The 16,485-nt window shown below is 43.4% G+C and overlaps 1 protein-coding gene across 1 annotated transcript in view; it reads right to left on the reverse strand.

Annotated features, from left to right (window-relative positions):
• Window positions 1-16,485, reverse strand: part of LOC126235098 (damage-control phosphatase ARMT1-like) — a 152,660-nt gene that overhangs the window by 75,215 nt on the left and 60,960 nt on the right. The window contains exon 3 of the mRNA XM_049943832.1: window positions 626-769. Within this exon, the coding sequence (XP_049799789.1) occupies window positions 626-769 (144 nt within the window). The remainder of the gene's footprint in view (window positions 1-625; window positions 770-16,485) is intronic.

The following is a 16,485-nucleotide window of genomic DNA, read 5'->3' on the forward strand; positions in this document are numbered from 1 at the left end:
CCATCAATGCCACCACGACTGCGAAGTTGACATCACTTGGATTCATTGATGTGCCACACCCGCTATATTCACCAGATCTAGCACCATCCGATTATGCTTTATTCGATACCACGAAGGACGCACTGCAAGGTGATAAGTTTGGGCAACAATAAAGAATTGCAAGCAGTTGACCACGAATGGATGGGTAGTGCCCCAAATAACGATTCTGTGACGCTGTAATGAATGTTCCAGGGTGGTGGCAGTGGTATATTGACATTAATATGAACTCTATCGAGAGAAACCATGTACACTGAATCGTGTTCGTTAGTAAAAAGAAGTATAAAAAACTACTATTGTAAATCATTTCCAAACGTTGCTCGTACTGTGCAACACGCTATAACAACTACACTTGTTTTACATTTCTATGGTGGAACATCGCAATCACGTCTGTATGCTATCAAGTGAAAAATCCCTGGTAGTGTCTCCAGTAGTACCCGGACAGGTAGTGTATTCTTCAATTCGTCGGAAAACTTTTTATAATTGTGTGTCGCTATTTTAATAACTCTGCTATATTTAGGACACGACAGGTTCATCTGCGAGGCAGAGTTACACTGCGGTGTAATCTGATGTGGTGTGAATGGCGTACCTTGAGATGGATGCGCACCCTGGTGGCCCCCAGCGTGGTGAGCAGCTGCGCCAGGCACAGGTCGGCGAACAGCTCGTAGCCCATGTTGTCACACACCAGGTCCACCGTCACGCAACCCGCTCCAGACTGCAGCACTGTCCACACCTGTTGCGGGCGCACACAGCGATAAAAACAAAATCTTCAAATGTGTATGAATTTCTAAGGGACCAAATTGTTGAGGTCATCGGTCCCTAGACGTACACACTACTTAAACTAACTTATGCTAAGAACAACACACACACCTATGCCCGAGGGAGGACTCGAACCTCCGTGACATGGTGCCACTCCGCGCGGCAATAAAAACAAGCTCCATTATAGATGTAAAATATCGATGTATCGACTTTATGGTAAATATCATGAGTGATATCTATGCTAACGACAGATCGGATGTAAAATATTGGTATTTTCGAGATATTGGATTTGCATATATTACAAAGGGTGATTCTTGCTTGAAAACAAAACAGAACTTACATGTCCAAAAAAGGAATATTATTTAAATTTGTTTCAAGAAATATCTGAGACTGCTGGTTTACAAATGTTTATCAAGAAAATCAGCTTTTTAGAAAACATTCATGTCATTGCTTTAAAACTAAAGAAAATTTGTAGAGTAGGTTAATTACGGTAAACCTATACCAGTGCAGATATTAGAGAGAAAACAGTTGACAGAACTCGTCTAAAAGAGAGGTTACGATTATAGAACATGTCTTAAGTCATAAAGGAATAGCTGATTTGGTAATTAAGGGAAGCTGTTGGTAATTAAAGGAAGCTGTAGGGAAAAATTTGTAGAGGGAGATGAAGCTTTGAACGCAGTAAGCAGGTTAGAATGTATGTAGACTGCAGTAGTTATGCAGATATTTGCGCGTGGTAAACAAGTGTGGAGAGCTGCATCAAACCAGTCTTCTGAAGACCACCACAACCACAACAACGTGCTTTAACACAGGACTGAACAAGAAAAAAAAAGAAACTGACGTGCTAAAAAGTCGAAAGCACCCTAAGGCTGCTATGAAAAAATACAAAAGTGGAAACGCTACGTGTAAAATTCTTTTGTGTCAGGATTTACTAAGAACTAAAATGGAAGGACACCTAAACAAGTTGATAACGGAGCTCTGTTTGCTATCTTCTTACATTTGAAGCGTCTTTCATTCTAGAATGAATTTTTCACTCTGCAGCGGGATGTCCGCTAACATGAAACTTCCTAGCAAATTAAGGTTGGTTGTGGTTGGTTGTGTTGGGGAAGGAGACCAGACAGCGAGGTCATCGGTCTCATCGGATTAGGGAAGGACAGGGAAGGAAGTCGGCCGTGCCCTTTGAAAGGAACCATCCCGGCATTTGCCTGGAGCGATTTAGGGAAATCACGGAAAACCTAAATCAGGATGGGCGGACGCGGGATTGAACCGTCGTCCTCCCGAATGCGAGTCCAGTGTCTAACCACTGCGCCACCTCGCTCGGTGAAATTAAGGCTGTGTAAAGAACCAATATCCGGACTCGGAACCATTGCCCGTACAATCTCTGATTCTGTTCGCGACCAGTTAATTTATTTTGGATTCCTTCAAGCCCCATTGTCTCCAAAATCGTCTTATGACGTCACATTGCGATAGGTAGATAATTACAAACCTTTTAAAAGGCATAAGAATCTCGTAAATGGGGCAAGAGGGCAGAGGTGTTCGAGTGGTGGAGGGGGGTAGGGGGGAGGCTGGAGGTTAACTCAAATTAGTTTCGTGGCGAATGACGAAATAGTTTCTGAACTTCACAGTAAAAGGCTCTGAGTAGACTTACTACTGGTTAGTATCCATTACGTTTTCTGGTTTCTTTAAAGTGATACCCAGTTCATTCACTACTGGCCATTAAAATTGCTACACCAAGAAGAAATGCAGATGATAAATGGGTATTCATTGCACAAATATATTATACTAGAACCGACATGTGATTACATTTTCACGTAATTTGGATCCAAAGATCCGGAGAAATCAGTTCCCAGCACAACCACCTCTGGCCGTAATAAAGGCCTTGATACGCCTGGGCATCGAGTCAAACAGAGCTTGGATGGCGTGTACAGGTACAGCTGCCCATGCAGCTACAACACGATACCACAGTTCATCAAAAGTAATGACGGCGTATTGTGACGAGCCAGTTGCTCGGCTACCATTGACCAGACGTTTCCAATTGGTGAGAGATCTGGAGAATGTGCTGGCCAGGGCAGCAATCGAACATTTTCTGTATCCAGAAAGGCCCGTACAGGACCTGCAACATGCGGTCGTGCATTATCCTGCTAAAAGGTAGGGTCTCTCAGGGATTGAATGAAGGGTAGAGCGCCGGCCGGTGTGGCCGAGCGGTCCTAGGCGCTTCAGTCTGGAACCGCGCGACCACTAAGGTCGCAGGTTCGAATCCTGCCTCAGGCATGGATGTGTGTGATGTCCTTAGGTTAGTTAGGTTTCAGTAGTTCTAAGTTCTAGGGGACTGATGACCTCAGATGTTAAGTCCCATAGTGCTCAGAGCCATTTGAAGGGTAGAGCCACACACATCTGAAATGTAATGTCCACCGTTCAAAGTGCCGTCAATGCGAACTAGAGGTGACCGAGACGTGTAACCAGTGGCACCCCCTACCATCACGCCGGGTGATACGCCAGTATGGCGATGACGAATACACGCTTCCAATGTTCGTTCACCGCGATGTCGCCAAACACGGATGCGACCATCATGGTGCTGTAAACAGAACCTGGATTCGTGCACCCAGGTTCGTCATTGAGTACACCATCGCAGGCGCTCCTGTCCATGATGTAGCGTCAAGGGTAACCGCAGCCATGGTCTCCGAGCTGATAGTCCATGCTGCTGCAAACGTCGTCGAACTGTTCGTGCAGATGGTTGTTGTCTTGCAAACGTCCCCATCTGTTGACTTGGGGATCGAGACGTAGCTGCACGATCCGTTACAGCCATGCGGATAAGATGCCTGTCATCTCGACTGCTAGTGATACAAGGCCGTATTACCCTCCTGAACCAACCTATTCCATATTCTGCTAACAGTCATTGGATCTCGACCAATGCGAGCAGCAATGTCGCGATATGATAAACCGCAAGCGCGATAGGCTACAATCCGACCTTTATCAAAGTCGGAAACGTGATGGCATGCATTTCTCCTCCTTACACGAGGCATCACAACAACGTTTCACCAGGCAACACCGGTCAACTGCTGTTTGTATATGAGAAGTCGGTTGGAAACTTTCCTCATGTCAGCACGTTGTAGGTGTCACCACCGGCGCCAACCTTGTGTGAATGCTCTGAAAAGTTAATCATTTGCTTATCACAGCATCTTCTTCCTGTCGGTTAAATTTCGCGTCTGTAGCACATCATCTTCGTGGTGTAGCAATTTTAATGGCCGGTAGTGTATGTCTGTCTGTCTGGCGAGGCAATATGCGTGTTCGATCTTTTTTCTATGGAGTGTGGTGGCAGCTGCCCTAACCTGCCCTTCGGTAGTTACTCGTTTGTTTACCACTGAATCTAAGTCTGCTTTTTGGTTTTCTGCTTTTTGATTTACATACATCTGAGGCTGTGTCATATCTTCACTTGATTTTCTCACAGTTTGTTTCCAACTGGTATTTGTTTGAAAATAACTAGTTCCTGATTCACATAATCCTTGAGTACCATGCATACCGTGTTGATTTCTGCGTCCGTTTACCAACCCCCACACGGACCCTCTACCATCTAGTTACGACTAAATTTCTACCCCTTTTTATCCACAGTGAACATTTCTGCATATTCTGCATTGTTTGCAAACTAGACTCCAATAACCCCATTGTTTTCCCTCTAATCATCAATCTTGGTGTGCTGCCATGCCTATTCCGAGACATCCCCTCGCCCTATACCTACATACACTCCATACCCTATCTTAACGCAACTTTAACTGACTCCCTCATCCAGACAATGAAATACGCTCCGACATATAACCGTCGTGTCAACTACAACTCTTCGTCACCCCACTACCCGTCTGCATAGCCAAAATCGATAATGCACGTCTGATCGTTGGCGCTCGACTCAGAGGTAAGCCAGTTCGAATCCTGGTGGTGGACAGAATTTTCACTGCTAGTATTTGGCCAGCAAATGAAGGAGAGATGGTGGTGTAAAGTTCTTGATCATCAGTCTTTGCGCCAGTGTCTGCAGTGTCGCGTGAAGTGAGGGCATGTGACACTGATGATGGTGATTCACCCACTGTATGGGGGTGCTACACTCGTTGCTGTTCAAGGGGCATAGACTATGTACTGTCATCAGGTTTCATTTCATCCCACCCCTTCTCTCATTATCGTACAGCACAAACATGATACTACACTATACACACATTCACGACATTCATCTACACTCCACATATACACATACAAAACAATTCTTACATACCCCCAAAGAAAGGGGCCATTGTGTGCAGAGGAAGAACTTCCTTACTGCTAGCTGGCTGAACCCACTCCGTCGGATATCCAGCTAACAATGTCGTACCACGTTTACATCTTTACCTATCTCACTCCCTTGTTCATCTTTCCGCATTCCCTCCCCTCTTGATATCATGATTCTACTTATGCACCAAGACTCCACCTCCCTTTGTCTTCTCACTATTCATTCCAGCATCTACCTTTATCTCCATATATATACTCAATGGACCTCTATCTTTATACCCACTCTCTTCAACCCTACAGATCGGCTTTTCACCTCATCAAAACATTTTCTTTTGTACAGTGCAGACGCTTCAGTGAACCTTCAGTAAACATGTCGCGTTCCTTTTTAAGAGATTGTTGCCATTCCTGCAACGAGTTTTCAATACATATTTAAATTTTTATCTATACCGTTTATTCTTTTGACTTTAATTTAAACAACAAAGAAAATTAACTGTTTAATTTTATGTAAAACTCATCAAAATTAACCTTTTTATAGTTTTTAAAAAATCTGTAAATTTTTTCAGTCTTTAATTACAATTATTCCGTCTTTATTTATATTTTTAAAGGTTTTGACTGATGAGGAGAGTTTTGGAAAATACTTTTTGGTCATGTATTATGACACTTCTGGAGACCAAAAATCTCCTCTGTAGGAACCAACATGGTTTCTGAAAACAACGATCGTGTGAAATCCAGCTCTTTCTGTTCGTATGCATGACTCAGAAAGTAGTACATGCACGGGCCTGGGTTAGATGCCATGTTCCGTGACTTCAAGACAAACGATACAGTTCAGTCCTTTCGCCTAATGAAGAAAATACGAGCGTATGTAACGTGAGACCAATTGTGTGACAGGATTGAAGGGTTTTTAGCAAACAGAGCACAGCATGTCACTCTCAACTGAGAGAATCTTCACTCGAAAATGTAGCTTCAGCAGGACTGAGGATTGCTATAGCACTATTATTTTTTCACAATATACACAAAAGACCTAGCAGATAATGTCAGAAGTTCCATAAGGTTTTTTCGGGGATGATGCTGTTGTTTATAGAGAATTCACAACGCTAGAAAATTGTAGCGAAATGCAGGAAGACGTGCAGAAGATCGATGATTGGTACTTGGGAGCAGCAGTTGACCCTCTATATAAACAAATATAGGGTAAGTAATGGAACAACCTGTGTACCACCCCACTTTCCATTGTTGACAGATATATCCAAGATGGCAGCGGTGACGTCATCAAAAATAGCGGCATGTATACTTGGCAACAGCGCATGAAGTCAGCCAAGATGGTGGCTATGACGACAGCCGATGACGCAAGTACCGTTCTCCAAGATGGCGGCTTTTGGCGGGAAAGTCCCACGTCCCCCTCCCCCAGAAAAGTGGCGGGAAATTCAAATTAAAACAGGATTGGTTGGTTGGTTGTTTGGGGGAAGAGACCAAACAGCGAGGTTATCGGTCTCATAGGGTTAGGGAAGGATGGGGAAGGAAGTCGGCCGTGCCCTTTCAAAGGAACCATCCTGGCATTTGCCTGGAGCGATTTAGGGAAATCACTAAAACAGGATAATGCATCACACCACGATTATCCCTACTAACCTAAGAAAAATCGTGGGAAGATAGGTCACTTGGGCTACCCCCACTGACCTAAGTCATCCGACCGCCACTTCTTCCTATGAACTGGCGCCAAGTTTGAATTTAAGCTATAAATAGACGTCAATTCGCATACCTCTACTAAGCTAAGAAAATGGTGCAAAAAAAAGGACACTTGGACTAACCTCAGTTACCCTACCACCACCTCCTCCTCCTAAGGATTCATGGGAAAAGGACTAGGACATAAGTCTTTATTTAAATAATTTCATGCAGTACAGCCATCCAGTGTGTTCACCATAAGCTCCAGACTCCAACTGACTTAGTACACAGCGCCACCACCAGAGGATGCTGTCGTCCAAACTGGCAGCCATGATGTCAGTTGATGACACAAGTACCGTTAGACCTGTGACGTCACAGACACACTGATAGGGTTCCAAACCCAAATCCAAGATGCCGGAGATGGGAAATTCCAAAACTACCATTCCCCCTCCCAGGTGGGAAATTCAGATTTTGTCAGATTTTTGCGAGTGCCATGCACACCTGGACTTGAAAGGAAGTAGTTAAAGTCTCCGCCATGATCCTCAACCGACCGCCACGTCCCCTTACCAACACATGTTGGTGGACTAATGTGCACTATCATGCACAGCGCGTGATGTCATCCAGGATGGCGGCCGTGAAGTCAGTTGATGACACAAGTGCCACGCCCCCCTGGCGGAAAGTTCGAATTTTGGCGGGAAGATAGGTCAATTGGGCTACCTCTGCCGCCCTAAGAAAATGGTGCGAAAGAAAGGACACTTGGATTACCCCACTAACCGAAATCACCAGACCGCCACCTCATCCTAGGGATACGTGGGAGAAGGACTCAGCCTGCACTGGGCTAGTGGAGAGAGGAAGGAGTGCACTTTATTTATTTTGGAACAATTTATTTAGGGGTGGAGTATATTTATTACACTGATACAAAACACACGCTCTGACATGCTTGAGGTTACGTCACACAGCCTACAGACATGTGAACCACAAAAAGACTCTGCAAACATGCTAGTTCATCGTCAACTGTCGAAATCATGCACCAGTCTTTATTTAAACAATTGAGCCACTACTGCCATCCAATGTGATTCGCCACAAGGTCCAGAGCCCCTCTGACCTAGTGCACAGCAGCACCACCGCCAGAGTGCGCTATCATCCCTCTCATCTGTACAACCACTTTCTCTCTATCGCCATTCTAAAGGGACACCTCAGACGTACAATACCGACGTCACAGATCGTGCTGTTCCACCGCTCATGACGTGTTTGTCACGCTCATACTGACCTGTGTGTGTGTGTGTGTGTGTGTGTGTGACGCGCATACAGATGTCACAGATCGTGCTATACAAAAACTGTTCCACCACTCCTAAATAATTCAGTACACTGTTGTGCGGACACGAAATCAACTTGTAAACTGGTCCAAATGACACATAGCACGCGTTATGTCCAGACACATATTTTACGTTCGAAGTTTGGTCCACCAGCAGAGAGGACTGGCTCCCGGGAGCCGTCCGCGAGGCATGCATATACACAGTCATACAGAAAACAGAGCAAACGCTCTCCGAATGTGGAGGTGACTGGAAACAGTCGAGTACAGTGCTATATTACGCCTCCTGATCAGTGCATTTGGGCTGGGTGTTGGCAGCTGTGCTACACTTATGGGCAATTTCAGAACACAGAACGAGAGGTTATGTCATGATCTCATGGATAGATCTGACATAAAATCGATAGAATTGTGAACAATGACGAGGGAATAGGTATAAATTGACCAAATATACACCGAAATGCGGGGAAATTGAGGAAGTATTTGCGTATCTTCTGGTTCGCACCGAACAATTTGTACATGGGAATAAGTATGCGGCAACAAGAGGAATCCGAGAAAACTTCGACATCGAAACGAAGGGAATCAGGGAGTTGGTCAATTTTTTTCCGTCGAGGCAGCATTTATTTTATTTATCGTATGATGTGTACATTGATTTACATTTATATACAATATTTTCAGGACTAAAATGTACAATCACAAGTTCGTACAATTTTACAGCTCTATGTCTAGTTCTTCAATCCACTTGACTGCTTCATCCGATGTACGATGAATGTCCATTAAAGTTCCTCTGAAAGTACGATGAGGGCAGTCAGCAACAATGTGATGAATCGTCTGTGAGGGGGCACCACAGTCACAATTTGCAGAGCCAACCCATCCCCATTTGTGCAGTAGATAGCCACATCTGCCTTGTCCAGTTCGAATGCGGTTAATGATCCTCCACTGACGCCTTGGAAGATCAAATCCTTGCGTCTGCTTGGAAGGGTCCTCGACTAGATGTTTATGGGCTACTGAAGACTGATCCCACTGGAGTTTCCATGAACTGTTAATGTTGAAAGCAGATCCTTCAAGGTCGAGTGCTGTGCGCCATGGTGGTTTCCTCGATTTCAAGCGTTGGTGTGTTCCTTGTACAATATCTTGATGGATGGGGAGCTGGGGGTTCTGCTGAATGTTTTTCCACGTCTTTAGGAGAGCTTCTGATCTTCTTAGGGCTGGAGGTGGGATATTGCTTAGAACCGGCAGCCACAGCGTGTTTGTGCTCCGAATACATCCTGTGATTAATCGCATTGCCTGATTGAGTTGCACGTCTATCTTCTTAGTGTGAACACTGTTGATCCAGGTTGGGCAGCAATATTCAGCAACAGAATATGACAGAGCTAATGCTGTAGATCTCAGGACGTTAGTATTGGCTCCCCATGATGTACCAACAAGCTTCTGAAGAATATTATTTCTAGTTTTAACTTTAGCAGCCACATTTGATAAATGCTGCTTGAAAGACAGAGTTCTATCTAGTGTTAATCCCAGGTACTTTGGTGTACTACAGTATGGCAACACTTGGTCTCTGAATACAACTTCTGGTTTGTAATTTGACTGTCTGTTACGTAGGTGGAATGCAGATATAACTGTTTTCTGAGGATTTAGGTGGAGGCACCATTTCTTGAAATATTTGTCTAAGGCTTCCAGATCAGTGGATAGAATAGTTTCAGCATCAGCAAAGTTGGAGCACTGAGTCACCAGACAAATATCATCAGCATATATGAATTTCCTTGAAGATGTTTCTGGTAAGTCGTGTGTATACAAATTGAAAAGGAGGGGAGCCAGAACAGACCCTTGAGGTAAGCCGTCATTTAGTTTAAACATTATCTGAGTAGATCTGAAAGTACCTATTGCTTAGAATATTGTTGAGTAAGGCCGTGAGTTTACGTCTGCGTTGCTTCACGTCCGTAGGTATAACCTTTAAATACCCTACACGTGACCCCTGGGTGGTGCTAAGAAAGCAACAACGATAAGATGAGACCGAACTGTCTGAAAAAACCTCTCGGTCAAAGAATGACGAAGGACACGTGCGGTCCTATTCAGGACCCACAAGCTCGTAGAATTGGACCATCTCTGCGCATCTGTCAACTGAATATCGAAGGGATAAGTCGAGGCAGCATTAACCTGTATGTCTATTGAGGTAGCAGTGATACATGCGAGTTGAATACCGTATTTGATGCTTTTCAGGAGGACAGAGAACCATTCACCTCTAAACTTACTTGCATCTGCCTTAAAGGATAACAGAGAGTGGATGAAGTGATCACTTGAGATGAAGCTGAAACGAGGTACCATTTAATGATTGACTAATGCATTCTAGAGAAGAAGTTGCTGCAGGTCAATTTTTCCAGTGTTCTGTCCGGAAACATCAGTCGGGTGACATAGCCTGCTTTCTAGTCGTATAAAGCCACGTGTTCTGTATGTGGTTTAAAACAATGTCTACTTGCGATCGTTAACAGTAAACCTGTCGGTCATCAGAGGACTTCCATCTCATGTATGATGACACTTGACACATTCCTCTAAACAAACTTTGATTTATGCGATGTACTCCATCCCCCCTGTCGCATCTTGGGTGTAAAATCGAGACTTCAGCGTCATAACTAAGTTGACGACAGGTGCTTGTGAGGTGCTGCAATCCCTGTGTACACATTTGCCCGACATATGTGCTGTTTACTGAGTTAGTGACGGAATGACTTGTAATTTTCACATGTCGTATCCAGTTGCTACACATTAATCTGTTTCCTTGTGGGAGGTATCCCCCGCTACTAACGACCATATTATATAGGCCTGGCCGGCCAGAGTGGCAGAGCGGTTCTAGGCGCTTCAGTCTGGAACCGCGAGACCGCTACGGTCGCATGTTCGAATCCTGCCTCGGGCATGGATGTGTGTGATGTCCTTAGGTTAGTTAGGTTTAAGTAGTTCTAAGTTCTAGGGGACTGATGACTTCAGATATTAAATCCCATAGTGCTCAGAGCCATAGCCATATAGGCCTGATGCAGGCGTTGTATAATTTCTGAACCGTAATCGGATGTGAATAGTGGATACTAAATGTCTCCGGAAAGCCATATTGTGCTTGTATAATGCAGAGCAAGTGTTTTATGGAAATAGTTTTTTTCGTTTTATGGTTCTATAACATAGTTTATCGTAGAGAAACAGGGAAGAAGGATGTATGTCATGCGCTTGAAATATATTTCTCACAATTAAATATTAACAACGCTACATTCCATACGACTGATAGGTCGGAAACGCAGGTGATCTAACCTTATAGCCTGTTTTACGTGCAGAACGTTGTACCGTTTGGAGTTTGTGTGTTTATATTCTCTCTTGCCAATACCTTCCAGGTACCGATCATAGACTCTAGAACAATACTTTAGAGTTGATTTACGAAAAAATGCGTCGAACTACATCCATCTGAAGCTCCATTTCGCATAAAAATAATTCGTTTCTTGTTCTTCTTAACTGCCTGCTATTACATCACGGCACTTTGAAATCTGTTACTATATATCGATAGGGGTGCTAAGCTCCTCGACATGGGCGTAGCTCAAGATGGGTGAGGACTCGGTAAGCTCTATTCATTCACGAGCCGTGAAGTGTAGGGGTCTTCTTCTCGTCGGTTGCAGATTAATTCGCTAACAGTGCTGCAGGGCGGGTTGTTTATTGACAGTGTGAGGAGCGTCTTTCACTCTCTAATTTTACCCTAAGACTGTGAGAATGCTCTGTGACTCCCATACGCAGAGAGATATATCGTAAATTAAAGACTATGCTGGAGGTGATAGAAATACGTGGAGTGCTGTCTGGTATACTTTGATGATTTATGTGTTAAAGAATTAACACTGAATGGCTCTGGCTCTGAGCACTATGGGACTTAACATCTGTGGTCATCAGTCAACACTGAATGGGTGTACTGCACAGTCATCTATCCATGTTAGCAAATATATTCGCAGAGTGGAGAAGGGATGGTTTAACTATGATACTGAAATTGGGGAAACGTGCTGTCACATGATTGGCCTGTGTTGAAGTTACTGTAGAACTGCGAAAATTGTTCACGCTATCAGCTGTGACGCTTATTACTAGAGTACATCGATGGTGTCTTGTCCATCCCATCCATGCACTGGCACGTTATTGGTTACCACATAATGATTGACTGATATCGCTTGTTTGAGTTGAGGAAAGGGTTTTTTCTGGATGGACTGCACATTCTGGGATGGATAGCCCTAAAACACTGATAGCGTACATGAGTACAGTATGAGGATTCTGTCGAAAGGGAACGCTGAGCCATCAGCTATTCCGTCAGTTTGAGAGACGAGTCTAAATGTAGAGCTCGTGAATCACCTTCGGACTGTAGTTTGGAAACCTATGCCAACGCCGTAAAACTCTTCCGTTTTCCTTATGTTGTAACTGTCTTTTATTTAATGTCAGTCGATGTGTGGCGTGTTATGCTATCCACTGTAAAAACATGATTTACAGCGTGCAATGTCAAGCTTCCTGCGAAATGCCATGGATCAGAACTCTTAATGTTAGTTTAGAACCTGGCACAGGCCCCGAAGTCATGGAAGAGAAACTTAGTGTTTGCCATTGTACAAAAGCGTATTAGAAAACAGTGTTTCAAACAACTAAACAGGACCAGAGGGAGCGTCTCTTGCGATTTAGTATAGTCTGTGGGATATGATCATTCGCCTAGAGTATAGGTGATCAAACATTAAAAGTGGCCTGTGTAGTGCCTGTATATTTAATAGGATTGTGCCACACAGCCGGTAGTAACAGCAGCAGTTCGAGGTGTAAATTCGGTGAGCGATGGGGTATACCATTAGGAATGCTTAGAGAGCTGCATGCTGCGCTATTCTGGGAAGTATTGCGAAATCTCTTTCGCCATGCTGGACCGCACCGCAGCTATGCGTCATTGCACCAGCATCGCTGCCTAGGTGACTTCTATATCGGATGGAGTTAGTGAGGCTTTTATAGATCGTAATTTTTCTCTGCTAGGGGGTGGAGAATAACGATGATAGTATGTCGGGGTGATTGATTTGAATGGACACGGATGTGCTTCGGACTGTAATATCTGTATCTAGTTTGGATATGTACCTCATTGCCCACATTTCCGCCGAATGGTCAAAACACAGTCCTGTTGCACTAACTCAGGTCATTCTGTTTCTAAACGGCTTGCAGAAGGTGGTGGACATGTATTTCTCCGAATTCTGCTCAGTTTGACTTAAATTGGAACGATCACATGCGCAAAGCTGTAGAAATGGTATCAGTTGCAAGATGCATAGGGGGTGACTAAAACCAGGTTGTAATTTTACTGTGGCAGACAGGTTCGAGGAAGCTGACTCGTTGTGAGATATGAGAGTGTCAAAAATATGATTGAGTAGTCGTTGTAATCATTAAAGGAATTGTCAATAGGACCCAACGCAGGTAAGTGCTTGAATGGGAAGACCTGATTCCAAATCATGGACTTCATCTCTAGCATACAGCGTAGCACTAGAGATCTGAGAAGCTAGTGTACATTTTCTTACGACCTCAATCAGCACATCATCTACTACTACTGTTTGTCATCCTTCTCAATCAGTCGTTGCCTATAACTTGGTGAATATACCGCGGAACCTCTGATATGGTCTTGAGACAGAATGCACTAGATATACTATACAATTATCTAGCTGAGGTGGTGTGAGGGAGTCGCAAATACCACTTACATACAACGTTCCTTAGCCGAATCACTTTCAAAATGCGGTAATTTTATCATTAGATTGCATCGTGGGCTTGTAATAGACATGCCTATAATCACCATCACGGTATTTGTCTGGAAAAAAAATATCTCATTCAGCTATAATGTCGTACCTCGATTCATAAAGCAGGTATGGCTTTTAACATGGATACTTGTGTGCACTTGTAGAATTAGGATCGTTTGTGATAGTAACATGCAGTAGTTGTTGTGATCGATTTTTTTTAATATCTGGTCGATTATGTCTCTCTTTCTAAGACACAGTGGTAGGACTCCCAGGAAGAAATCAAAGAGACATGCACACCCATCATTGATCTTTGGTCAGTATTATTTTGCATCATAGGCAATCAACTATTGATGAAGTATTATACTTAGTAGTAGGGGATGCATGATAGTTCCACGTTTGAGCATACGGTTTATAAAGTATAAAGTATAAAGTATGTCCAGTCCTAAGGAGGGTATGTATTTGACTTGCAGTACTGTGACAGCAAAGGGAAGGGTATATCGAGTCATACGAAAGGTGGTGATATTTATATTTCCAGAGCCACTGCCGACAGCAGGGTGTATTTCCGATACTTCGCTCATTGTCAAATGACGTTCAATTAAGACAACGATCATAAGATAGGTGGCTTTTGTGATCAAGTGGAAATTTGAGAAGCCTGTGTATGGGGTTGAGTTTGTGCTGAACCATTATTCCCTCCCATGTAAATTGTTCGGTTGGCTGCTTCTGCACATTTCGCGCCTTTATTTAGTTGAGAGAAGATCGATTGTGGTGTGTGCATCTGGCATGTGGAAGACACGTTTGCCTGTTCTCTAGACATGGGAGAGACCTTAGTTGGCTTGTAAATTATAGGGATGATTTGGAATCGGCTACATCACAGGCTTTGGTATTCAAGAGTGGAAATACCAGTTTCCTCTATTTGTTTCAAGTTACTCAGTGGTTTACAGCACACTGCACCTTGCTAAAGTTTGGGGTTTGTCGAGAAATAATTTCCAGTCTATATCTTGGGAAGTATGTTGCGCCAGCGATCGGTAGGATGCTGCCTAGTGCTTGATATCGAGAAGTACCGCGAAAATGGTATAATATTATGGCGAACCATGCGAAAATTCGTGTGTTCTTGTAATCCCCGAGTCTGGAGATGTATGTAGAAAAGCGAGCAAGCAAGGAAGCAGGTTCGGAGCAGAAACAGTAATTAGTTTGTGCCGAGGGGAAACGATCCCGAATTTGTAGAACAGTTCTGAGAGTGATGTCGGTCCATTGAGGGTGCTCTGATGTAAAAGGGATGATTTTGTATAGTGGATATGAATTTTATGTTTACTACATCAACACAGTATGCGGGGATATATTGCTGGGTTGGATATCGGTTTCACACTCTAATATTCAAGCGCCTGTCCTCAGTGGGAGAGCAGTGTAATTGAGTAACAGTCTTTCTGTATTTGACGATATGTATGGCACTTTACGAGGTTTAGTTGTCAGTGCAATATGGTGATCAGTGGAAAATAGTTTATTGCTGCTGAATGTCAAGACTGTAGAAAGAAAGAAAAGGCTGACAGTGCTTCCCTAGGGCTGAGGAGCATCGTGACATATAGCCGGTGTGAGTGTAGGCATAACATAATTTTTTCAGGTGCTGTACAGATAAAGAAGATAACTGCACTGTTTGTGTAAAATGTGTATATAGTGTATTGTAAAGGTACTGTGGCTTATGTTGTAGCAGGACGAGAGAAGATGAATGTATGTTGTATCGTGAGGGACGTATAGATTCAGCACATAGATAACTGCAAGGGTATGAGGGAGATTTTTTACATGGAAAATTATGCGCACTATAGTTATGAATATTCGTTCCCGAATCACAACCGCCAAGAGCAAAAAGTACATGTACACTTGACAGCAAAAAAAAGTGGGTCACTGCCGAATACAACCAACATAACGTAGCTGTGTTGCAGGTCCTCTAAACACCAAACCCCGTGGGGTACAGTCGTTTGACTACACACAATGGGTACCGCAAGAGACTACTAAGAGACCAAAGGTCTTTATGGCAGTCAGGCTAAGTGTCAACTAATATCGTCATACAAAACATATTATAAAACACGTTCTTAGCAATGAGACACCCCATAACACTCATAAACTAACCTTAATTACAACAAGTGAGATTCCAAAAGTTCTGAGAAAACGGATTATTTTACATATATTGTACAGTAAGCCTTAGTCAAAATTAAATACTTGAGACAATATATGGTGTTACAAAGGTGTACGGCAATTGGAAAAAAGTTTTTCGCTCTCTAAAAGGTTTTACATCCACGTGCTGAAGGGCGCTCAATGGCGAGTGGCTCTGGAAACTGGATATTGGACGAACCAGTAGAAAAACATGATTAATGGCAACAAGCACTCTAAGGAAATCTCAACATTAACAGCGAATTACCAGTAATATCATTGTTCTCGTAACACATCAACAGCTACGTGTACACAAATTTGAACTTTAAATGACATGACAAACGCCGTCGTTCTGAACATGGATTAAAAACACAGCACCTATAGCCATTGCTAACCAAGCTAAGCTTTGTTTGTGCCTTATTGAGACTGGATGACTAGGCATAAAGAGATGTCAAGTATAGACGTTTGCACCAGTATCAGCTATCAATTCAGATCCTGAAAATAAATGACGAAAATGTTTGTACTGAACTGGGAATCCTGTCATAACAGTTACCGTCCTGGGAACTACACCCATTG

The sequence above is a fragment of the Schistocerca nitens genome, chromosome 2 (assembly GCF_023898315.1).
Source record: "Schistocerca nitens isolate TAMUIC-IGC-003100 chromosome 2, iqSchNite1.1, whole genome shotgun sequence".
In the NCBI taxonomy this organism is placed as follows: domain Eukaryota; kingdom Metazoa; phylum Arthropoda; class Insecta; order Orthoptera; family Acrididae; genus Schistocerca; species Schistocerca nitens.